We start from the raw sequence: 24,325 nt of genomic DNA on the forward strand, positions 1-24,325 counted from the left end.
AGTGAAATAATATGGTATTGACCTTTTCCTTCTGACTTATTTTACTTAGCATAATGTCCTCAAAGTTCATTCATGATGTCACAAATGGCAAGATTTCATTCTTTTTAATTGCTGAATAATATTCCATTGTATATACATTTACCACACCTGGTTTATCCATTCCTTTACTGATGGACAGCTAGGTTGCTTCCATACCTACTGAATGGAAGAAGACATCTGCCCATTCATGTGAAAGGGACTGTTATTTGTGGGGGAGTGATGTATAAATGAAATCTGAATGGGAGGAGAGTTAGAGAAGGGGATGACTTAGAGCAAGTAAAATGATTGCTGACTGGCCTGAGGACCCAGCTGAGGTTGAAAACTATATTAGATGCACAATATTTTGAGTGCTACTACTTTCTCTCACAGTGGTCAGTATGAAATTAGAGAAATTGGGTGTTTGGAGGGACTCAAAACTGAGATGAAATAGCACAGATGATGTATTTGGAGATCATGGGGATTGGGATGCAGTAAGTGCTAAATAGAATTGCCCTGAGATCCTGGCTGGATAAAAAAAGAAGTGAAGAGAAAATGGAGGGATTGGAGGCACTGAACACCTCAATAAAGTCAAATAGCATATGATATGGGATCCAGCCATTTTTTTAAGATTTGAGTGACAATGGGATATTGGAGTTAAGTTTTTTTAGTAGTGAAATTATGGTCAGTGATGCCAACTGACTGAGGATAGTTGAAGTGTTAAGAAGTTAAAGGACAGGGAGGTAAGACCAATATGTATTGAATGGGTCTTTCATGTGTATATTGTTGAAGTTGCCTAAGATAAGGATAGGACTTAGAATCTCAAGCCTTTTGAGGTGGTCCTTACAGTATGGAGAACAGTGAGGATTATGCCCACATCTATTCACCACTCTCAGCCCCAACCTCTTATTTAGTAGTCAGCACTGGGGAGGAATACACAGGAATCAATAGGATCAGAAGAAAAGCTGATTTCAGGGAAGGCCAGGAAGTCAAGGGAATGTTTTGAAACAATTTACATTCTCATTTGTCATGTGGTTTATTTATTGATTTTTAAACTGTGTGGGAAAAGCACAAGAACACATTTTACTATTTTGGTCCCATATAGTCCTGGAATGTCAATAAAAAGGCCAGTCTCAATCTTAATCCAGATCTCTGAACTCAGGTAAGTCATTATGAACCCTAGTGTGACCATGTGTATAATAAGAGAATTGGAATGGATGAGCTCTACATTTTTCATTGTTTTTAATATCTAGGAGTTCTAAATAAAACTGCCAAGGTATGCTAGAGATACGACAGCTATTCTCTAAAAGTGTATTCTATCTGGAGAGAAAGGACCTATTATGAGGAAACATAAAGCTTGCTTGCTAAAACTGCAAATCCTATAAAAAAATACTGACTGCAGACACCACAGTGCATCTTTGTGTCGTGGAAGAATCCTAAAATTGATGGACCAGTATAATTTAGTGGTGAAGCACTTCAGTTTTGGGGATTAACTGTTTTCCATTAATCAGATTTGAAATGTAGGTTGGTTATATTTGACTTTTTTGCGTCTCATTTTCCTCAATAAGAAAATTAGGATGATAGTATTTTGTAGAGTTATTGTAAATATTAAATAAAATTGTGCATGTGACACTTTTAGCAGTGTCAGATATTTTTTTAAAAACTCCATATACGTTAACTATCATTATAATTATTATAATAATTATAGAAGGAACCAAATGTTACATTTCTGCTGTCTAAAGCTCTATAAACAAGGAAATATCTGAAAGAAAGGTGTGTAAAAATAAATAATACACACTATTCCATTTTATGGAGCCCTTTCCCTAACATGGGAAATTTCCAAGCATGTCATGAAGTCTCGATCTTTCAGGAAAGGTTGGAGGTCCCATCAATCAAACAGCATCATATTCTTCTCTTATCCTTATAAGATTTGTGAGCTCACCTTATCCTTTTCCTTGTGTCTCCAGATGTTTCTAGGTTTTTATTTTTCACCAAACCTGAGGGAATTTCTCAATTGAGGCTACCTAGTGATTTTTCTTTTTATTCCTTCTTTTCCCTTTAGAGTCCTTCTTCATAAGTTTCATTCCCTTCCCCTACTTCTTTCACCCCTCCTTAACTATTTATTCTTCTTTAACACTTCCATTCTCTTTATTCAACTAGTTTTTTTTCCATTTTACAGCCTTTATTCTACATGCCATCCTTTTTATTCTACATCACCCCTCCCCTTTGTTCTAAATCACCCCTTCAGCCCTTTAGTCCACAGCATGCCCTCCTCTTTATTCCATGTCATTCCTTCCTCTTTATCCACATCACCCCTTATTCCACATCTTTCCATCCTTTTCTTCCACAACACCCTCTCCTTTCTTCCAGTTTCTCTATCCCTTACTACCATGTTATCCTTCCCCCTTTATTCCATATCAACCTCTTCTCCTTTATTCCTCTTCCCTACCTCTCCTTCCTCTTCAGTTCCAGCCAAAGCTTCTCAACTCACCAACAAAATTTTAAATTGAAAAACACAGTAGCCATGAATATGCTGCTGTCACAATACAGATGTTTATTAATGATTAAATGCCAGAGAAGTTTTAACAATCACAAATCTTCGAGCTCTGTGGTTGTTACCCAATGTGTGATCAATTTCTGTCCCTCAATACAATACATTCATCATTCTATGGACCTTAGCAGTTGTTATCCCTCAGTATCAGCTATAGTTTTGGATGTCATACATAACCCATATCTGTGTGTTACCAGAGCATGTCCCACAAATTTGTACAATCCTGCATAAGGCAACTATAGAGACAATAGATAAGAACATTTGTAATCAGGTGACTTTTACTACTTGGAAATATATCCATCCCTAACTAGCTGTTTTTGCTGACAACTTGGTGAGAACACCAGCTATCTGTAAAGCAAATCTAGGTAATAAAATTGATTTTTTCCTCTAACTTTTGACCAAAGAAAAGCTAATTACACTTACATTTAAGATCACCCTGTTGGCTTTACTTGAGCAAAACTGCACATATTTTAGGAGTGGCTGTTTCACGAGCCACTGGTCTAAAAAATTTGGGGAAATAAACTATTCTGAGGTTGTGGAGTTGCTGCAGGGACACGGCTATGAGTTGCTGTGACATGGTTTAGCATTGTTTGTTAGTTGTCAGTAAGCTGACCTAACATCCTAGCATGCCTCTTGAGGGCCTTTCCAATGGAGCTCTTGGGAGAAGGGTAGGAAAGTCAGGAAAAACATGCAATCCCCTTTGGGGGAGGGAAAGCACCTCGAGATTTGTGAGCTTCTCTGGGACAGGTATTTATCACAAATGTCACATCAATTAAAGTAAGGGCTGTAATGTTGCAAAGCCAGGACCAGGGGTAAAAGAGAAAGGCAAGGTAGCACCAGGGAGCCTGGGCCTGACACAGAAACACCTGTTTTTACCAGCTGAAGGGACCAAGCATCCCCAGTGAAGGGGCTGGCAGTGTGTTTGGACTTCTCAGCCTGACCCGAGCATCAGGTGGAACTCCTTCTCACCCTCAGATCTTTACCTTCAAGACACACTCTTTAATGTTTCCTGTGACATCCCAGGTCTACCCCCACCCTTTTCCCCTGTCTGGCGCCTTATAGAAGGAAAAACAGCTAAGGAAAGAAGTAGCTGATGCCAGTTTTGGCCTCCTTCTCCCGGGGCACACGGAACAATGGGCGGTCTTGCTCCAGAATGGGGGGGTTACCCGCTCCTTCCTCGTCATCATGGGAACAGGCAGTGCCGGGAGGCACAGCTGGCTCCTCAGAGGAACCTGGAAAATAAGAATAATGTTAACTTCTTACTTTGCACAACACCCAAGGAACTAAGACCTAAGTTTAAGCTTCAAATACAGTGAGTATGAGGCAAGAAGTTAGGGCAGGAATGGTTATCCCCATTAGACTTCTAAGAAAACTGCAGCCCAAGAGTAGAATACATATCTCTAAATCTAAGCCCACTGTTGAAGCAAGGATCTAAAGGAGTAGGGCTTGGTTAGAGAACAGAAAGTGTTAGATTCCCCATGCTTAGAGCAAATAGACAATACCTCTGGGGAGGCAGGGAAGAATGCGGCCTCCTACTAACCACCACCACCCTACAAGCAGACTAACTAATTTTACTAAGCAAATGAGTAATAAAGCTGGAGCCAGGAGCTTACAGCACTTCATGGAGGGGAGAAAGCACGTGTCGATCTTCAGTGACTCTGGGAAGGGCTTGTGGTTCATTACTTGACCAGGCTGAGATTTGTTTTTAAGCAGGGTGGTATCTACAGGAAATGTAACATCTGTATCTTCTTTATGGAACTGGATTGCCTTTGAATTCTGAATTTCATTAGAGTCAAGAAAATTAGGCATTGGTACTGCTTCCACATTCATGATTTCTTCAAGATTGACAGCAGGATCTGGCTGAAGGTCTGGGATTGTACTTAAAATGGAGACATCTTCAGGTTCTGGAATCACACTGGCAACTTCATCTTCTTCAAAGGTGTTGGCTTGGCCTTTCTGAGAATCTGAAATTTCATTGTGAATTTGAGTATCCTTGAACCCTAGAACCACACTGAGAACTGAGCCATCTTCAAGATTGGGCTTTTCTTCAGAGTCTTGGATTCCACTGATATCAGAAGCTTCCTTATGTCCTGGGATTTCTTCAGCATCTGAAGCTTCTTCATTGTTTAGGGCTCCACTCATATCTGAGGATCCTTCCTCATCTTGAATCTCATCTAAATCAGAGACCTCTTCAGGGCTCATTACCACATGGAGAGCTGGGACCTCTTCAAGGTTGGATGCTTCTCCAGAACCTGCAATTCCATTAAACTCTGGAGTTTCTGCATAATCTGGAATTTCTTCAGTACCTGAGGTTTCTTCATCATTTGGAACTCCATCAAGAGCTGGGACCTCTTCAAGATTGAGATCTTCTTCAGAATCTGAGAGTCCATTAACCTCTGGGGATCCTTCATGATTTGGAATTTCATGACCACCAGGGACTTCTTCAGGGCTTGGTATCACATTAAGAGCTGGGACTTCTTCAAAATCAAGATCTTCATCAGAATCTGAAATACCATTGATTTCTGGTACTTCTTCATGGTCTAAAATGTCTTCAGCATTTAAGGCTTCATTATTTGGGATTTCATCAAGAGCTGGAACTTCTTCAAAATTGGGATCTTCTTCAGAATCTGGGTTTTCATCATTATCTGAATCATCTATATGGTCCAGGATTGCATCAAGATAGGGGACTTCTGCAAGGTCAAGACTTTGGTAGTTTTCAAAATTTGGTCCTTCTTCAAAGTTGTGGTTTGGGAATTCTCCAGGGTTGGGGACTTGCACATCTGGGGCTCCTTCAGGGCCTGGTACCATATCAAAATATGGTATTTCTTCAAAGTCTGGGATTTCAATCAGTTCTGGAATTTCATCATCAGGATCTAAAATATCCTCAAGGGGAGGAAGATCATCAAAATTCACTGTATCATCATCATCATCCTCATTGTCATTATCATCTTCATCAAGCTCTGGTATGCCTTCAAGAATTGGGCCTTGAATCTCAAGGTCATTTGGGATCTCAAGACCTTGCACCTCTCCAAAGACTATGCCTTCATTGAGATATTCAAATACTAGCTCATCATTAGCTGTCACATCTTCCTCAGAGGACTCATCTTCCTCAAGGGGCTCATCTTCAGCAAGGACCTGGCCTTCGGGAATGGCCTTACCTTCAACAAGGGACTGACCTTCAGCAAGGGCCTGACCTTCAGCAAGGGTCTGATCTCCAGCAGGGAACTGACCTTCATCAAAGGGCTTGCTTTGACCAAGGACAGCAGCCCGGGCTTCAGCAGAGTTTTCCACTGGATCAGAAAGTAAAGCATCCTCTTCCATCTTTATACGTGCACTCCTGAATGACAATGAATTTGAAAAAGCAAATCAGTTTGTATACTTAAACTTATTAACAAAAGATAGTGTAGGATTGAAATCCCCCATAAAAGATCTTGCTTCAGGCTAAGCATAAACAAACCAAGGAAACACTCACTGGATCTTCCTCAAATTCCTGCGTCGGATAAAATCAAGGGCTTCGGGGCTGGATTTCCACACACGCTTAGCAACCTGCCTCTGAATATGAGGAGGCACCTGAAGGTAAAATTAGCAATGTTAGCCTTTATTAAATAACTTTTTAAATTTTTTATTCATTTCTATCAGTTACCTAGGACTGAAGGCACTACAACCAGCTAATGTGGGAAGAATTTCTAGATTAGGAGACTTTGCAGTACCTTTGGCTACCCTCAAGGATATATGTACAACTTCTCCCTGCCTTATGAATAAGAGAGTGAACTGTGAAATAAGTGTGTCCAAAACTTCCACCTACCTGGAAGAGGATATCCCAGTTATCAATCATGGCACGGACCACATTGACAGAAGCAACATAGTGGTCAATCCCCAGTCTTGTTTTCCTGGATTCTTTCTTGGCAAATTTCCCCTTCTTCAGGAGAGCAGATCCAAACACCAAAGCCAAATTGGTGGAAGTCATTCGGTTGCCAGAAACCTAGGTGAAAGAGAGCAGAAAGTGGTTGACTCTAAGGTAGTAATAAAAGTAATACAAATGAAAGTGTATTTTATTCTTATTTCCTTCTTCCTCTGTCTCTGTCTCTTTCATGTACTCTCACACACGTTCCTGGCCATAGCCTTCACTACCCTTTCCCAGAGCTTTTTACCAGCTGTCCATCAATGCCAATGGAGTCTTCGCAGTTCTCAGTAACTTTATGCAGGGCCTTCAGCAGACGCTCCAGGGTGTCACTGTGGCAGGGTGGCATCAGGTAAACCAGCAATTGCAGGGCAGAAAGTTGATCCTGTGGCTTCAGAGCTAGAGGAAGGAAAACAAGGGTCGGCTCGGAGGATAGCCTTGGCAACAACGCCATACCAGAAGAAATGTGATTCTTGTTGAAAATTACTGAAGGCTATGAAGAAAGTCCCCAGTCATCCTTTCTTTGCTCATGTCCATAACATTTGAGCCCAGAAGCCCTAAAAGCAAGAAAGGCCTTTATCAAAATCAAACCCCTTCTGCAGAAAGTAAGTTCTTTTTTTATCCTGAAAGGACACACAGAGCTCAAGAAGCTCTGGAGAAATTTCCAAATGGCAGACTTATAATAAAATATTATGAGATACAAGGAAAGTAGTCTGAAGAGATGTTTTCATCTTTAGATGTTTATTCTGTCTTAATTCCTTGGGGTCTTGCAGCCTGAGTTCTGTCCCTAAACCCCGATACTCCCTGTACTATTTCCTTTCTTTGCCCAGCAAGGAAGAAGGGAGAGCAGAAGACTCACTTGCTGTCAGGAGGAAGGACATGTACAGATCATCTGGCAGCAAAGAGTCCTTCATGTCACGGAAAAACTCCTTGAGGAGTGCAGCAACATCATGCACATTCTGAGTGTCATCCAACACTACATCCAGACCTCGATCAAATTCTTCACGGAGCTATAAAAAGGGAGAGAATACATGGAATGTCTGCCTTGCCCACCACAGGCTCCCTCCTAGTCATTACTTTAATAAATCTCAGGCTTCAGTGGAGGTAGCTGGTAATACCATGAGCCTGCTACAGGAAACTCCCCTCAGGAATATGGGGGAGAGTCCACCCACTTGCTTTTTCTCAAAGAAAAGTGTAAACAAAGCCAGCTTACCTCACGCACCCTTTCCTCAGAGTATTCCAGGGTGAAAATCCCCACTGTGCTTAATCCTGAAAGAAAAGATCAGGTATGCTCAGAATCTCTGGTCCTTTTCTACAAGGGCATTTCCTTTCCCCTCTCATCTGCATTCAGACCCCAACTGATAGCAGGGAAACATTCTCAGCCTTTCATCCTGCAATCTCTTTTCTCTCCCCATTACTAGAATATCATTCTTTCTCTGTAATTGCCTTCTACCTCGATTTCACCATCATTTTCAGCCCCCTTACCATGTTTCTCAATGAAGTTGCAGCAAGCCTCTACAACCTGGGGAATTTGTTTAGCAATCGGATTGAGGCTCATTTTCCTTTTGGATCCCAGAAGTCTTTGGCCAATTGGAAAGGAAATCCTGGAAAGTTGCAGGGTCTGAAGCAGCAGGGCCCCATCCTCCAGTTCAGCCAGGCTATCCACAGATACTGCACCCTGTGGAGAAGAAACCTTCCTGAGGATTGCATCACATTCATAACAAGAGACATTCTTTTTGTGGCAAGCAAAGTACTCTTCTCCAACATGTTCCGCTCACCTCCCCATCCCTCTGAGGACACAGACCTTTACTGTTCTGACCCACATCTCCGAATACCTCAGGAAGGCCCCCTGCCTGAACCCTGGTGGGTTTAACTCACTCTGCGTCCACGGCGAGTGAACTCTCGGGGCAAGGAGGGCTCATCCCGTCTGCGATTGAAAAAGCGCCTGATGCGGCCAAACATCCTTTGCACTACGTTTCCCCGACGACGGCCGGCAGCCTGACCCATAGATTCTTCAATCTGCATCGTGGCTCTTAGTTCAAGATGCTTGCCGCGGGTAAGCTCATTCATCAGCACCTCTTCCAGACGAATGCCAAACGTCTTGAGTGATTGGACCGAGGAGTCTGGGAGAAAAAGAATAAAAAAAGTCAATGCTCTGCCGCGCTTAGATAAGGAGGAACTGCAGGGGCTGTAGCACTCTTCTAAGCAACCTCCCGCAGCCAACCCCCACCCCTCCAGATCCGCAGCCCCTCCCTGGGGAGTGAGTCAAAAAGACCCTGCAGTGGTTTGTCTGAAGGACTCCCGCTTCACTCAGCTATCCCAAGGGAGTTCAAGTTCCCTGCCTTAAGTCTTGCCACGGGGTGACTACCTTGAAGCACCTAGGGCAATTTCTTCTGAGAGATCAGTCTGGGGTGGATCCTAAGCAGGAAGGCTTAGGCAGATTTGATGGGACCGCCCCGAGTGCTAGAGCGCCTGCAGTTAGCATTTCCTGCAATCATCCCCTACAGGGCTTCTGGGAGGGGGAGTGAGTGCCCCCAGGGGAAGTGGGCACCGCTCTGTTTTCAAGGGGCTAGGGACACAATACAGGAGGGGTGCAGCATCCCATTTATTTCCTAAGGAAAGTACAAGGGCTCCTCACCCCTCTGATGTCCTCTAAGGATAAGAAACCACTTCTCCAAGGTGTTTGGACTGTCAATAGGCAGAGCTATGGGAAGTAAAAAGAAAAGACACGCACACTTACACAAGCAGGATTTGATAAGTGACTAAAACATCTCAATGCATTGATCTGCAGGAATTGGGGGTGGGGGAGCAGTAAACAGCTCTGATTAGGCCTCCAAGTGTTTTGCTTTCTCTCAACCTCAGTTTCCCTGTTTAACAACGGGACTAATCCTATTTAACACGTATGAGACTACAAGAATTTAACCAAACTATACAATCTTAGGCTTTGTGTGCCCACACACCAGTAGTAGCTCAACAAAACGCTTAAAACATAAATTCCAGGACTTTGAGCATTGGGACAATGCAACAGGCAAAGGGAAGGGCTCTGTTTGCGACACCTCCGCGACTAGGAGTCGCCAAGTAACTGCCGGCACACTCACACCCAGGATGCTGTTTGCTCCACTAGCTGCAGCGGGAGAAGCAGCAACCCACTCTGTCCCCAAGCTCCGACCCCCACATCAGCCTCTGCCTGAGGGGTCTCCTCTCCCTTTGCTCAGCTACTTTCTGGCTGTGTCCACTGTGCCCGCCTGACGAACTTACTGCCCTTGCACTTTTAAATTACTGCAGGAGCGCCTCTCAGCTCATGTGACCCCCTCTCGCCTCCCTTCAACTGCGAATCTCAACCCATACCCGTGACAATCCTGGCAACTCAAACTCCCTCCAGTGCTAGGTCTCGCTGGCTCTCCTGCAGCCAGCAGAGCAGGGCTGCTACCTCAGTGGACCTCCTACCGTTGCTCTACGCTAGGATTGGCGTGTCTCTCTCACTGTCTCGCTGCCTCTCTTACTCTCTGTCTCTCAACCACACTGTCTCTGTCTATCCCAGTCCTCTCTCAGAGTGTCTTTCTGCGCCTCCTTTAAGCTCTGCCTCCTTTTCGAACCGCACCTGGTACATGTCTCTTCACCTGTCCTCTGTCAACTTGTCTGTCCCTGACATCTGCTTGTTGGGCTTGCTGCCTCGAGCTGCAAGTCTCTGACCCAACTCGACTAATCTTTACCTCTTCTGCAATTCAACAAACACCCTTCAACTCCCACTTCTTCAGTTTTCAGAGCGCCAGGAGAACAGACCAGGTCTGAGACCAGGTTCGCGCCCCTGCTACCCTTCCGGACCTCCAACTGACCCCCATCCCACCCCGGAGAGTCCACTCGCCAGAGAGCGGGTACCCCACGCTCCGGAATACTGCTCACCTCGGTCAGGTTTAAATTCAGGGAGGAAATGTCTGGCCACGAGTTCGTGGTAAGCAGTCTCTTGCAGCTTCAGACGCTCCAGCTCTGAGAGGCTGTGTATTGATACCATTTTCATCCTGCGGTCCGGGTTGTGTCCTGGGGCTCCTCCCAGGACGTTCACTAAAAAAATGAAGGCGGACAACAACAGCAAAGGGGGCATGATTCTGGGGCACCGTGTCCTTGCTGCCTTCAGAAAAGGAATGCAGCCACCCATTCTGGAATCGGATGATTATCAAAGCTGCATCATCCAATTGTCACTGGACCTGGTGTAGGGAACTATGGGGTGGGGGGGAGGTTGGTAGAGGAGGAGGGAAAACTGGGAGGCGGCTTCACCCTCAAGCAGAGCTGCCTCTGGTTGCTTATTAAAAATAAAAAAGATCCAACTTTAAAAAAATCATCCCTGAACCAAGAGTCCAGAAAAAGAAAACCTAATTAGGCAAAAAGAAAAGAAGATTTAAAAAAAGAAAGAAAAGAAAAAGACGAAAAAAAAGAAAATAAAGCCAACCTTATAATTTTAAAATGCACATTGAAAGAATAAGAATAAGGTAATATTTTCCATTAATTAGAACATTGATGAGGTTTATTTTTATTTTTTAATGATAATACTCGATGCTGTCCTGGTTGGGTGAAAATGGCATATCCATCTATGTTAGGAACCCTGTAAATTTGTACAATTATTCCAGAAAGCAAACTGGACACCTGAGTCTTAAGCCAAAAATCATCCCCTGGCCTTTGACCCAAAAATTCCCCTTCTAGGAATCTATCTTAATAGAATCTTCCTATAGACAGGAAAAAAACATATTTACATGAGCCATAACAGTCAAAAATTGAGGGTAAAAAAGTTTACATAGCAATGAGACTAATTCTCTAAATTATGGAATGATCACAGTATGGAAATTAATACAATCATTAAAAGGACGCTTTTGTTTATTTTTCCTTTTTATTGAATATTGGGGTGATATTGGTTAATAAAATCATGTAGGTTTCAGGTATACAGTTTTATAATACATCATCTATATACTGTATTGTGTGTTCAACACCCCAAATTAAGTCTCCTTTCATCTCCATTTATCCCCCCTTTACCTTCTTCTACCTGTTCCCATTTCCTTCCCCCCACCCCCCCCGTAATCACCAAAAATGATGTTTACAAACAGCTCTCAAACCACAAATACTAAATATAGAATTGTATTAATTATGATTACAACTATATGAAGAAAAATATGCATGAAAATAAGACTGACAGAAATGCACTCAAATACTAATAGTATCTGTATTAAATGATAAGATTTTGTTTGCCTTTTGCCTTCTATTTACCACAAATTATGCGACTTGATTATTTTTATGAAAAAATCTATTTTTACCGAAACAAACAAGCATCATTTCCAGAACATTTCTAATGAGATTCCTTACACAAGAATGGTGATCAGAGTGAAGTTTGTCTTGGTGTACTGGCTAGCCTGTCCCTTCTCCATGGTGCCCACTCCCAGGATGCTCAGGATCCCCCAGTGGGGATCTCCCTGGACCCCAAACAGCATCCTTTTGTGCACACCCTCACTTATATTGTTCCTTTGTTATTTCATTTACCCATAAAAAAGAAACCGGCATTAAATGCCCACTTTGTACCAGGCACTAAAGATTCAAATATGAGCAAGATAATACTAGTCCTTTCACAAAGGATTTAACTGTGCATTGAAAAAGATACACAGGTTAGCAACAATTTATAAAACCTTGTGATAAGTCAGTCAGCCAAGATATAAACAAAGTACTGTGAGAGCAGAAAGGAGGAAACATCTAAGTCTGCCTGGAGATAGGGAGGGGGGAGTGTCCAGAAAGAGAGAACAGCTTGTGCAAAGGGAAGGAGACAAGAATGGTGAGAGGTTGTTATATTCTTAAAGCTGTATAAAGGAGATGGAAAGAGATAATTCTGGATAGGCAGAGGTGAGATCATGAATGTCCCTGTTAGCTATGTTAAAGAGCTAGACTTTCTCCTGAAGGTAATAGGGGACTACTGCAGGGTTGTAAATAGGGAGTGACAGAGTCAGAGCTTCAGCTTGGAAAAATCACATAGAGTAGTGAAAAGCCTGGTTTGGGTACAGAGCCTGAAATAGGTAGATCAGCCAAGGGGCAAGAGATACTAACACAAATTAGTGTCACTAGAGCTGGAGCAGGGGATGGATTTTATGTGTAGAATTGACAGGACTTATGGGAATTTTTTATTGTAATGGAAAAGAAAGGATTTAAGATAGCTCTGAGGTTTATGATTTGGGTGCATGTGTGTATGCTAGCTCCTGACAGAGAAAATAATTTGGAACATGGGAAACTAAACCTTTGACAAGAAGGGAAGTTGTCACAAGCCACTTTTCTGAGCTTCTTTTTAAAGATAATATTCTATATATTATTGGGGTAGGGCTTGAATTTCAAAGATCAGATAATCTTGTTTTGCCAGGGAAAAGGTAGGTAGGAGTTTATCAATCAATAATTTATATAAATGACTTTTATCCAAAAAAAAATCTGACCCTATTTTTGTTTCCAAAATTCTCTTTTGCCCACTTTCCTTAATGATTAAAGTCACAGATGTCAGAAGTAAATGCTGACCAGATAAGTAAAGTGAAGTATGAGAAAGGATGAGAAGTCTTTCTATACATTTTGAACTGAGTTAAGAGGAAAACTGTTACCATGTTTTTTTAAAGGTTCTTCAATCAGCCCGAGATGAATGCCGAAGCCCAACCAACAAACTGCATCCACAAAATGACCATTTCAACCAAAGGTACATGCACATAACCTAACCTTAGTCCCAGAGTAAGCCTCTAGCAATCCCCCATTCACAATTGCAGGTCCAATACCTGTTAGCTGGGAGGTATCATCCTGACACACACAACCTAGCTCTGGCTTCATTTTTCTAACGTAGCTCCCCCTCCCCTTGTCCCAATTCAGACATTGTTGTACCTGTTTTGGAGCTGTAGCTATTTCTTCTTGCTGAGGCTTACCACATCTGATTATCCAAAGAGTATAGCTGGTTCTTTCTCCCAGAAATCAAGATGAAAATCAATCCCTCTCCCCCAACCCAAATAAGGTAAGAACAACCTCAAAACAACACCAGGAAAAAGAGAGAGGGAAAAAAAAAGCCTTTGAGAGATGAGTCAGCCTAAATGCTTACAATTCCCAAAGAAATCAAAGGCCTTAGAATAAATCGTTTGTCATTGCCTCCTGCTCAAAGATACAGGGCTAAACTTAACAGCAATCATATGCTGCTGTTCTGCCAGCAAAATTGACACTGTCTTGCTTACCTTCAACCCTCTCAAGGCACCAAAAGAATACACTACAGAAACAAAGTTAGGAAGGCCAATATGCCCAGAAAAAAAAGCAGATGGGTAGAGTTGGGAGGGGGAACCAGTAACCAGACTTCAACACTATGAAAAAGGCATATAACAGATTCTTGAGATCCGAACATTTGCCCTCAAGTCTGACTTTCCAAGCTGAACACAAAAGAAGGTTCCTTGTAGGAAACAGGGTGTGAAGGGACCTTTCTTCCTCCAAAGTGTCTTCTCCTTCCCCCTGTAACATGGCATTGGCCTGAAGTGACCATGACATCAAAAATATACTCAAGATGAAAGGTGACAGCAAGCCCTCTTTTGCATAAACAATATCCTTAGTCAAATATCTGTAGTGGCCACTGAGTTGGAGCTAAATAGAACTGAGTTCAAAGCCAAGCTTTATTGATTTCCTAGCTGTGTGATTTTAAGATAGTTGAGATCTCTGAGCCTCAGTAGCTTCCTCTATAATATAGGGAAATGATGCAGTACCCATTGCATCAGTTGTGTGAGAATCAAATGAATAATAATGAATGATGCTAAATGTATGCTATTTAGCATCAGTTTTTAATAAACACATTGATATTGAAAGTATTTTGCAGAGGGCCTGACTTTACAGGAAAATATCAGGTTTCAAAAGTAATCACATAAAATTAGAGTTTCTATAAATGCATCTAAGGACTTACTCTGTTCTATGTCTGCTAAATTTGAATTAAATTAAAACAGGTAAAGAGATCTTGAGAGTTTGTTGGGAATAGAAAATCTTCCTTCTTCAATCTCTAATGGCATCAGGGCCATCACCTAGACCAAAGCTTCCATTCTACAGTTCAGAAAACTGAAGCTCAGACAGGAATAGGGGTTTGCCCAAGGCCACGCAGCAGTTTAAAAGCAGAGTCTAGACAAGAATCTAGTTCTCCTCAATCCTAGGGCTCTTTCCTCTGTCCCATCCACCTTTTATCTTACAAACTGAAAAATATTGCATAGATAAATTATTTAAGTCAAAAGAATGGACACATAATCAAAGTCTGATTCCATAATCCAGGGATGTCATATCCAAAGGCAGACAGCCACCACAAATTACAATCTCTTTATAAAATAATTACAGTCATCATTCTATAGAACATGGGATGCCCTTTTTAAATTTTATTGACTAAAGAAACAAATCAAGCTCAGGATAATGAAAGTCAATCTTTGTGCTATAAACATCCCAAGGGATTGTATACCAGGGGTGCCAACTTTTTGGCATCTCTGGGCCACACTGGAAGGAGAAGAGTTGTCTTTGGCCACACATTAAATAAATACATTGCAACACATAATCACACAAAAAAAATCTCATGATATTTAAAGTAAATTTACAATTTTGTGTTAGGCTGCATTCATAGCCATCCTGGGCTGCATGTGCCACATGGACCACAGGTTGGACAACCCTGGAAACAAAGTAACATAACATCAACTACCACAAGATATAGATATTCTCACACTATTTTCTGCCGTATGTGTCAGAGTGCATAATAGTACTGGCATCACAGGCTGTGTCACTGCTTAATTTTTTTTCCCCTTTGGCTGCTGCTTCTATTATGTTGTGGCAGAAAAAGTAAAAAGTAAGATGTTCCATTAATAAGAGGTAAACTATTTTTAAATGCCCCATTTGCCTTGTGCTTTTCCTTTTCTTAAAAACTTTCCACATGGCCATTATTTTCAGACCTTAGCACACAGTAGGTGTTCAATAATTGTTTGTTGGGAGAATCATAGGATTTTAAACTCTGAGGGTTTTAACAGATTATAAAAGTCAACTAAAATAGCTATTCATAATTCATGAATTAATGAATCATGCCACTTTATTCTCACAACAACTGCTGAGAAGGAGGTAGGTTGGGTGATATGTTTCCCAACTTTACAGATAACAACAAACTAGGGTTCTGGAGAAGCTGTGACTTACCCTAAGTTGCACAAAAATGCCATGGAGAAATATGATTTGGGAACCAGATGTCCTTACCTATACTTGTTCTGACCTTGCCCTTCCCACCAAACCATGGTATTTCTTGGTATGCATCATGGACATCTGCTTTCTAGAACTGGGACAGTCCAAGTCAAGACTACTTTCTTTCCTAAGGAGGTGGCTGGATTTTTGAGGTCTTGTTTATACACACTATTCTTGGAAAATGGAAATGAAGTTAGATGATTGATAGATTAAACAGAATGATAAAGTAGATAAACAAGGTACGTGATGATGATGATGTTAGATAGATAGGGAGATAGACCTACAGACATATATAAAGATACAGAGATATATGGCTTTGAAAAAGACTTTTATGAAAGATACAGGAGAAGACTGAATAGAGGAGAAAGACACCAAAAGTCCTATATATTCTTCCCATAACATCTCTCACTCCAGCCTTCCCCCAAGTTGACAGCATGACATCCTAAAGGTCCTAAGGTATGTGAAGGTCCTAAGGTATGGATTAAACCTTGGGTTCAAATCCCAGTTGCAGCTCATGTAAGTTCACACATTCACCAACCAAGTGACTTGGTGAAAACTATCTCACTTTTCTGAGTCTCAGTTCCATCACCTTACAAAATAAGAATCATGATACCTATTAGGTATGGCTGTAGTAAAGGCTAAATAAAAGACAGGGTGGAATGAAAGAATCCTCCAAATGGTACAGTGCTGTACCAAGGTGAGACATTGCCCTCCAAAATACCTAAGAGTCAAATTTCAAAGGAAAAATGAGCAAAAGTGCTAATATCTAGAAAGAGTCAGATAATACCTCCATTGAAGAATGCCTTTGCACCATCCTTTGAAGGTACTCATCTGTCTCCTATTAGCAGGATAGCTGAACTCTTCCTTTACTGGGTCTTCCATAAACAGATATGCAAGGCAAGAAAGTGTGGGGCTGGGGGACTTAGTCTAGGCCATGAAATGTAGAAAAAAAGTAAACCAGTCCACAAAAGAGATTTAGTCCGTACCTTTGGCTTCCTCAGCACAGTGTGCAAGCCATCCACATCGAGAATACTGGAGCAAAGGGGGAAGCCATCTGGAATAGAAAGCTCCAGTTCCTGTCCTTGGGATTGTACAACCTAGTTGGAGGTCATATAAATATCAACAGTCTGAAAGACTCTTAAGAAAGGCCCATGGGTATAATATCATCCTTCCCTGAAATAATTTAAATTTATTTCCTCTCTTTTGTTCTTTTTAGAAATATTAAGAATTGACAATTTCCTCAGATCTGCCTGCTCTGAGCAGACCCTTACTCAGTTGTAGGTTTTCAGTATGCTCTCAGTAAACTCTGATTCATTTTTTTCCATCTTCTCAACTCCTCTGGCTCTGTAAACTCCCCTCTTTAAGGTACACTCCCTTTCAGATACTCCTTCTCACAGACATCTGTGCATACATACATACTCATGTTTTCTCATATATGCATTGAGAGAGATAGAGGGAGAAAGAGAGAGAGAATAAATCTCTCTAATGTATTCACAACAACAGGGAAACAAAGGGAAATGAGACCCTAGATTAAAGGGAAGGTCATCAAGCATTTGCTCCTCCAGATCACAACTAGGGTTTCTAGAGAGTGGGCATGAGAGAGAAAGGACAAGTGGGGACACTACCCTACAAACATAAGGACAGATGCCTATCAAGAAAACCTTCATAATAAAGTTGTTCTTAGAAACTGTGCTGAGAGCTACTCCTCCTTCATCTTTGTTCTCCACCCCCACCTACTTCCCTTTTTCTATGAATTGTGTGTTTCCCCAACAACCATCCAATTTTTGGCCAGGTTTTTTTTCCAAAATCTTGTCTGACTGGCTGTCAGAGGGAATTGGGGCTGTGGGAGATGGTTTCCCTGTAGTTTTCATGATAGAATGGTGTTTTAAAACTACATTAAAATACCACTATTTCTAAAAACATTAGCCCTGGCTGGAGTGGCTGAGTGGATTGAGTGTTGACCTGTGAACCAAAGAGTTGCCAGTTCGATTCCCAGCCAGGGCACATGACTGGGTTGCAGGACAGGTCTCTAGTACGAGGTGCTCAAGAGGCAACCACACAATGATGTTTCTCTCCCTCTCTGTCTACCTTTCCCTCTCTCTAAAAATAAATAAAACTAAAACCTCTTTTAAGAAAAACATTAATTCTTGTCTGTCTAACTATCTATCTATCCCTATTCAAAATTAGACTACTGTCTTGGCTATGATGCAGAGAAAAAAAGCCCTTGACCAGCAGTCAGGAGGCCTGTTTAGTTACTAAGTAGCTGAGTGGCCTTAGGCATGTCAGTGACCATCTCCAAGCCCTAAACACAATCAGGGTAATTTATTATTATCCTGCTTGTCTAAGAACAAGGTAGAGACACACAATGTTTACATCTGCAGGGTCCTTGATTCTTCTACAGGACTTAGCCAACTATAGGACACAGAGCCATGCTGCCTCTTTCTACAGCTGGAAAGAGGTGCCCTTTCGCACACCCCTCACCACCGAAGGCCTAAAGGGCTCCAGAGTAGGGGATCATAAGCAGGTCTCCCTTCCACTCTTTACTAGAGCCCCAGCCCAACCTAGCAATTTGCCCTGGACCCTGAGCTTAGTGACAGTGAAGGTGGCAGCAGGAAGGGGAGAGGGAGGGAGAGAGGGGCTGGAACCCACTGGCAGCTTACTTTGTGCCCTCGATCTAAAAGGGTAGTCTTGGGCCCCTTGGCTGCCCCTGTGCTGCAGAGCATGGCCTGCAGGTTGGGCTCAACCACAGGAGTCCTGCCCCTAATTGCCTTGAGAAAGAGCAGAACCTGTAAAGTTAAACAAAGCTGCATGGCTCGCAAAGACCACTCTTTGTGCCTACCCCCACAGAGAATTCAAAAAATCAAATCTTTTGTGTATGTGAAAACCTGGGCAACTTGTTCAGCACTCTCAGGCTTCCTCTTTCCCCAACCCCTGCACCAGCCTCACGTCCACGTGGAGTGCCCTAACTTCCCACTCTAGCCCCTCAATGGGCTGCACTCAGATATGTAGAACACTGCCCCTGTACTACCTCTTGGTGACTCTCCTGGTCCAGCCAGGGAATAAATGGTGGTGCGACCTGCTATTCAGTCCTGCAGTGTAGCCACAGCCTGTCCTAGGACTAGCTGCAAGTGCTGCTAGTTCTTAGCTCTGTTGTTTATATTCTCCAACTCCCTGTAAAGGTTTCTGCGGAAGGACAGGAGCTGATTCATAGCAATTTTCCACACGGCAGCCAGCTCAGTGACTTACGCATACCTGTTTGTTAAATTCCCTTGGTTACTCCCACTGCTTCTCATTGTACCCCACAATATTCTTTCGCTTTATTTAAAGTTGATCCCTCCTTCAAGATTCAGCCCAAGGGTCTGTTCCTCTTAGTGCTCTGACTTTCCTCTCCCCTGGCCATTGTACACAATCTCACAGTACAGGTGAAGGAAAGGCAGACATGGAGGTTCAGATGGCTAAGAAACTTACAGGACACAGTGTTAATTAGTGGCAAAGCCAAGAGGAAGGCCCATTACTCCTGGATCCCAGTTCAGGACACTTTTTTCCACCCTCCTTTACTTCCCTTCTGCCCTGACTCGTGTGGCATTTGAGTGAAGGCAATATCCTTTGTTGGCCCTTTTCACACAAAGACTGCACAAGGAAAAACTCCTTCCCTCCTTGCCCCACTTCATGATCCTTGTTTCCCATCTTATCCAGGATCCATGCTCTTACAAAATGACAGAGAAAAAGGATCAGTTTGTTCAAACTTTAATGCGCAGAAAGAGCAAAGAGAAGCTAACTTCACAAAGTCCTCTACACATCTGGATGAGAATGGTCTCAGTAACTTCCCCCCCCCCCCACCACACACATACATACACACACACAACTATAATCTTCATAGCTTTTTCCTATCTTCTTGACACCTGGAGAAGTGAGAAGGCCATCCTCACTTGCCCAAATCTTCTTACCAATACCTTTTCCAAAAATGCCCTCTAAGCTGCAGCCTAACAATCATATGTACAGATCACTATTCAGCCAAATAAAAAAAAATTTGTAAGCACTAAATATTCTCATCCAACCTAACAAGGGCAAATGGGGTTTTAAATGCAAGATCCCAAGTGAGGAAATTTTTCAAATACACAATTATACCCACTCCCAATTGAATTTGCTCCTCTCCTAGGTAAAAAAAAAAAAAAAAAAAAAAAAAAGTAGAAAGGGGGGAGTTCTGTTGACACAGAGGAACAGGAATAGAGAAAAAGAGGAGAAGAGAGGGGAGGGGAGTCAAGAATGTCAAAGATTATGCATGAGCCTGGCAGAGGGAAAGAGAGGGTAGCAGAACCTAGGCAAAGAAGTGAGGGAAGAAAGGGAAGGGGAAATGTTAGAAGGCAGATGCTGACTCCAGGCATACATTGGTACTGGGGTAGCCCAGAAAACATGGACTTACTCCCCAAAGGATCAGAAATGGAGCTTTTAGGGACCTGGATTTGAAGTGAGATCCAAAAACCCAATAACAAGTCTCTCTTACCCCCTGGCAAAGGGAGAGAGAGCTTCTGGCTTTGGCAGCAGCATTAGTAGCGTTTTTAAATACCACCTCACCAACATCACTACCAGGAAGATGCCTGCTTCCCCTCCCCACTTTTCCTACGCCCCCAGTAATTAGATAAAGCCTACCCAACACAGGAATGTAATTTGAATGGTCACAGTGATTTTCCCTTCCACTGAAGAAGAGGATCTCTCCCTCTCTTCCTGCTAAAAATGGGCTGGGTGCTGCCCCTTTATACATTTTAGAGCACCAAATTATGAAAGGAGGGGAAGGAAGGGAGTGGCAATTTGAGAGCAGTTCAATTTGTCCCTGGCATTCTTCTGCCCCTTGATGGGTTTTTCTGAAACCCCTCCTTCTGACTCTGGCAGCCCTGCCCCCCTTCCTCACTGCAACATCCTACAGCTAGTTCTCCCACTCTTGTGATAAATCATTGATATTGGGGTGCATCTTTCTGGTGATGCTTGTTTTCTAATGTGTGATCTTAGACTGATATATCAGGGAAAGATCTGAGTTGGGGGTGGGTGGACGCTATGGAAGATAAAAACAGAAACCCAACCAGGTAGCCAGCTGCCTTGCCAGGAAAGCAACATGGGTTGGCTTTGGGGGCAGATGGGAGACATGATTTGAACCTGATTGCATAGGGAGCCAATAGGCAGAGGACTGGCAGGTTGTTGGCTTGGGTTACAGTGATTGCTTTAGTAACACAAACACAAAAAGACTGCTGCATAATATATTAGAGAGAAGGCTGATGACTGAATATCACCCAGCCTCAGTTTTCCCAACTACAAAATAAGGGGATACTTGCTCACCCCATTGCACTGTTGGGAAGAGTGTGTGAAATAGCATTGGTAAAATACTTAGCACAAGGCCTGCCACAGAGTCCCTTGCCCCCTTAACTTTCCTTTAGTGTTGGGCATAGGAAGGAAAAGGGCTTGCCCAAAGCCACCACATCAAGTAGCAGAGTCAGGATTGGAACCTAGGTCCTCCAAATATCCCCCAAGCCAGGAATGGTGCTTTCCACCCTACTTCCTCTGCCAAGAAGGCTTCCAGGGATATCCTTCTGGACTTGGTGCGGGTGGAAGTGGTGAGGTGTGTCAGGAGGCTGACTCTATGCATATGTATATAGACCCTCTATCACTTAGTCCAGACGTCAAGGGTTCAGGCTTCTGCCTCATCCCTTTTCTCATTATCACTCAGGTAATCTCCCCACACCATCTTGGACTGATTCATCGCCAGTTTAGCACCATCTTTGCTGTTCAACTCTGAAACAGTGACTCACCCTCTAGCTGGCCAGGGTCTCTGCCCTCCAGGAAAGAGGCTTTCTTCTTAATTGACTGCGGAAGCCTCAGCTGCAGTGAGACAACGCCCTCCCAGGCAGGCTTAGAACCTGAGGGCTTTGAGAAGCAATGGAATAGCCCTCTATCCAAAAGCTACTGCCCTCCATTCCCACAGTGCCAAGGGGATCACTGTTGGAGTCCTCTCTATAGATTCTCTATTATAACTCCTTATGTGCCCTCAGGCCTCAGTGTTTCCAAGGGATTTCACCCAGGGCATTGCTTTGATGTATGTGCACAGCCTGTGCTGTGTCAGGGCACTGTATTAGGCACTGGGGAGACATAAAGTAAGAGGAGATATACTTGACAGCCAAACCGAGTTCACTAAAAATATTACAAAAATAGTGTGGACGACTTGGAAAGGAAAAGAAAAATGCAGGGGAAGAGAACTAGGAAGTCTCTGAGAAGGGTGCAGGTGATAGGGAGAATGGCCTCACTGCAGCCCCAAGGACCAGGTTGTGACCTGGAATTTCTGGTGGCTAGTGACTGGCATCACTAAAATCACCAATGTAGGCATTTCCCTTAAACACGACAAGATATTGAATGCTACGTGAACTCCTGGCCATGAGCTGCCTTTCTGGTGGTGTGGGGGGGGGGGCATCATTTGATGCCCATATCACCCTCTTAACTTCTGATCCCCCTTCTCCAAACCCAAATCTTTATCTTTATCTTTGATAAGGGCAAAGGAGAGGAAAAGGGAATATAAATCTTTTGAGTCTTAACTGAGAAGCACTTTACATATTTCCTCTTTTAAACTTCACAAGCTCCCAGCGACGTAAGCCAGTGACTTGACAAGCTAGTCAGCTATGAAGTGGCAGAGCTGGGATTCGAACCTCTAATGCCTTCAAAGCCTGTGGCCTTTACATGGTAAGGCACTGCAGCAGGCTGGGGCTCTCTTGCTCCACCTCTCCTTCACCTGCTATCCATCTCAACAAAAAGGAGGCAAGCAGAGGCAAGCGGAGGACAGGAGCCAGATGATTATCTGGCCTCGGAGAATTCTGGAGTGACCCTGTAGCTGGCTGCAGTGGGAGGAGACCTCAGTGTTTCCTGAGGGGATTACCTGGTCAGAAGTGCAAAGCACCTTTGGCAACTCTACCGCCCCCTACTGCAAGTGGCTCCCTAGCCAAGACCTATGTTCTCCTGACGGCTTGTGTGCTTAGTATAAAAAAAGTTCACCAACGACTTAAAAGCTGTCTCTGGCTTGTTCTGGGCTGCAGATAACCCTGACAGATTTGGTGACAAAAGCGGAAGGGAGGAACATTTATAACGTCCTACTATGTGTCCAGCATGGTGTCAGTGATTTCTCATAGCCATTGGCTTTTATGTAGAAAATTAGCTGCTTTGCAAAATACAGAGCTCTCCATTAAGAGAAGTCTTCAAGCTAGATTTGAACAGTTTTCATAAAAACCATGCCTGCAGATCTAAACTCCTCATTTGCTGAAACCAATAAGTCCTCCACCCTTAATAGTTGCCCTCTCTCCGGTAGGGGGAAGAACAGCAACCTCCCGCGGGCGGGGGGTGGGGAGGTGGGGGGGGCGGGTGGTCAGAGGTCAACGCAGTAAAGAAATCAAGGGATCTGGGGAGGGTGCAGAGAGGAGGAGCTTCTGGCGGGGTCGAGGTGATGCTGAATCAGGGTCCTCGGCCAGCTTTCATGCCCGTCGCCCACCGGTGGATTCCCGGTACCTTCCAGTTTTCCTGGGTTCGGATGGAACCTGACTGGACCCAACTCACTCACTCCCTTTGCTTGGGAATGGGGAACAGACACACACCAGGTCAAAAGGGAAAAAAAAGAGCGTCTCTGCCCACACCTCCTCTCCCGCCCATCCCCCCTCCTTCCATCCCCTCCTCCCCTCCTCGTCCCCTCCTGGCCCCCTCTTCCGCCCGGAGGGAAGAAGGGGGCGGGCTGTGTGTGTGTGCCTGTTCCCGTGTCTGTGTGCGCGCGCGCGAGTGTGGTACTTCTGTGTGTGTATTCGGTGTGTGGGGGGTGTGTTCCATGCATGTTTTACTCCGAGTACTTGATGTGGAGTGTATTTGGTTTATGCTTGGACATGAAGCATGTGCTAGTGTGGTGCTTGTGTTTGCATGCTTGTAGATTGTGTTTCTATCCGTTTTATTATAGTGTCACTATGTGGGTGCGGTCTGAATGTGGGTGTGTTCAATGTATGTTTCTGCAAGGGTTGGTGGTTGTACTGTGGTATGTATGTATATGTACTTACCCTTAGATGTATGTGCTCTGTCAATGTGGGTCTATGGGTGGTGTTTGCTGTTGTGTGTAGTATGTGTGTTTGTGTGTAAAATGTTTTTATATGGTGCAGTATGTATGTGTCTTTGGGTATGATGTGTTCATGTGTGTGGTGGGGATGCATGTGGCCAGTGTATGTGCTAGGTTGGAGAGCTGGAAAACGTGTGTCTTATAGGGTGAACGTTGCAGTGTGATTGTACTAGGTGTGGTGTGTGAGAGCACCAGGGTTATCTAAAGAACCCAGGTGACTGTGTGCTTGTTTGTTTTTTTTTTGTTATTATTGTTTTTAAACTGGGGTGGGGGTGTTGCACCAGGACCAGAGCAGAGTTACCTCTGCACCTGCTGACCTGATCTACCCCGTCTAAGTCTGCCCTCGACCCCCCCCCATCGCTGTGCGCTGCCCACTGGCTGGGGCAAGGTGGGTGCTTACCTGGCTGCTTGGAGGAAAGAAGAGGAGGGCGCTGCACGTGATTGGCCAGGTAGGGCGCCTAGGGCGTGGTGCAGGGGCTGGTGGGAGTAAACTGGA

General features: G+C 43.6%; 1 protein-coding gene across 2 annotated transcripts in view; it reads right to left on the reverse strand.

The window, feature by feature from the left end:
* Nucleotides 1-2,610: 2,610 nt before the first annotated feature.
* The window catches only part of ARHGAP36 (Rho GTPase activating protein 36), a 30,668-nt gene continuing 8,953 nt past the window's right edge, over nt 2,611-24,325 (reverse strand). The window contains exons 2-12 of one of the 2 annotated variants that reach the window (XM_045852264.1): nt 10,371-10,529; nt 9,106-9,171; nt 8,346-8,590; nt 7,953-8,145; nt 7,681-7,736; nt 7,327-7,477; nt 6,718-6,866; nt 6,372-6,548; nt 6,039-6,136; nt 5,797-5,903; nt 2,611-3,798 (exon numbers count right to left, since the gene is read on the reverse strand). In XM_045852264.1, coding sequence (XP_045708220.1) covers nt 3,641-3,798; nt 5,797-5,903; nt 6,039-6,136; nt 6,372-6,548; nt 6,718-6,866; nt 7,327-7,477; nt 7,681-7,736; nt 7,953-8,145; nt 8,346-8,590; nt 9,106-9,171; nt 10,371-10,529 — 1,559 coding nt within the window. In that variant the 3' untranslated portion in view covers nt 2,611-3,640. Of the gene's footprint in view, nt 3,799-5,796; nt 5,904-6,038; nt 6,137-6,371; nt 6,549-6,717; nt 6,867-7,326; nt 7,478-7,680; nt 7,737-7,952; nt 8,146-8,345; nt 8,591-9,105; nt 9,172-10,370; nt 10,624-24,325 lie in introns of those variants that run through there. The other variant, XM_045852263.1, reaches the window with a different exon arrangement.

Source organism: Phyllostomus hastatus, unplaced genomic scaffold, assembly GCF_019186645.2.
Source record: "Phyllostomus hastatus isolate PE091 unplaced genomic scaffold, TTU_PhHast_1.1 phas_contig_90, whole genome shotgun sequence".
In the NCBI taxonomy this organism is placed as follows: domain Eukaryota; kingdom Metazoa; phylum Chordata; class Mammalia; order Chiroptera; family Phyllostomidae; genus Phyllostomus; species Phyllostomus hastatus.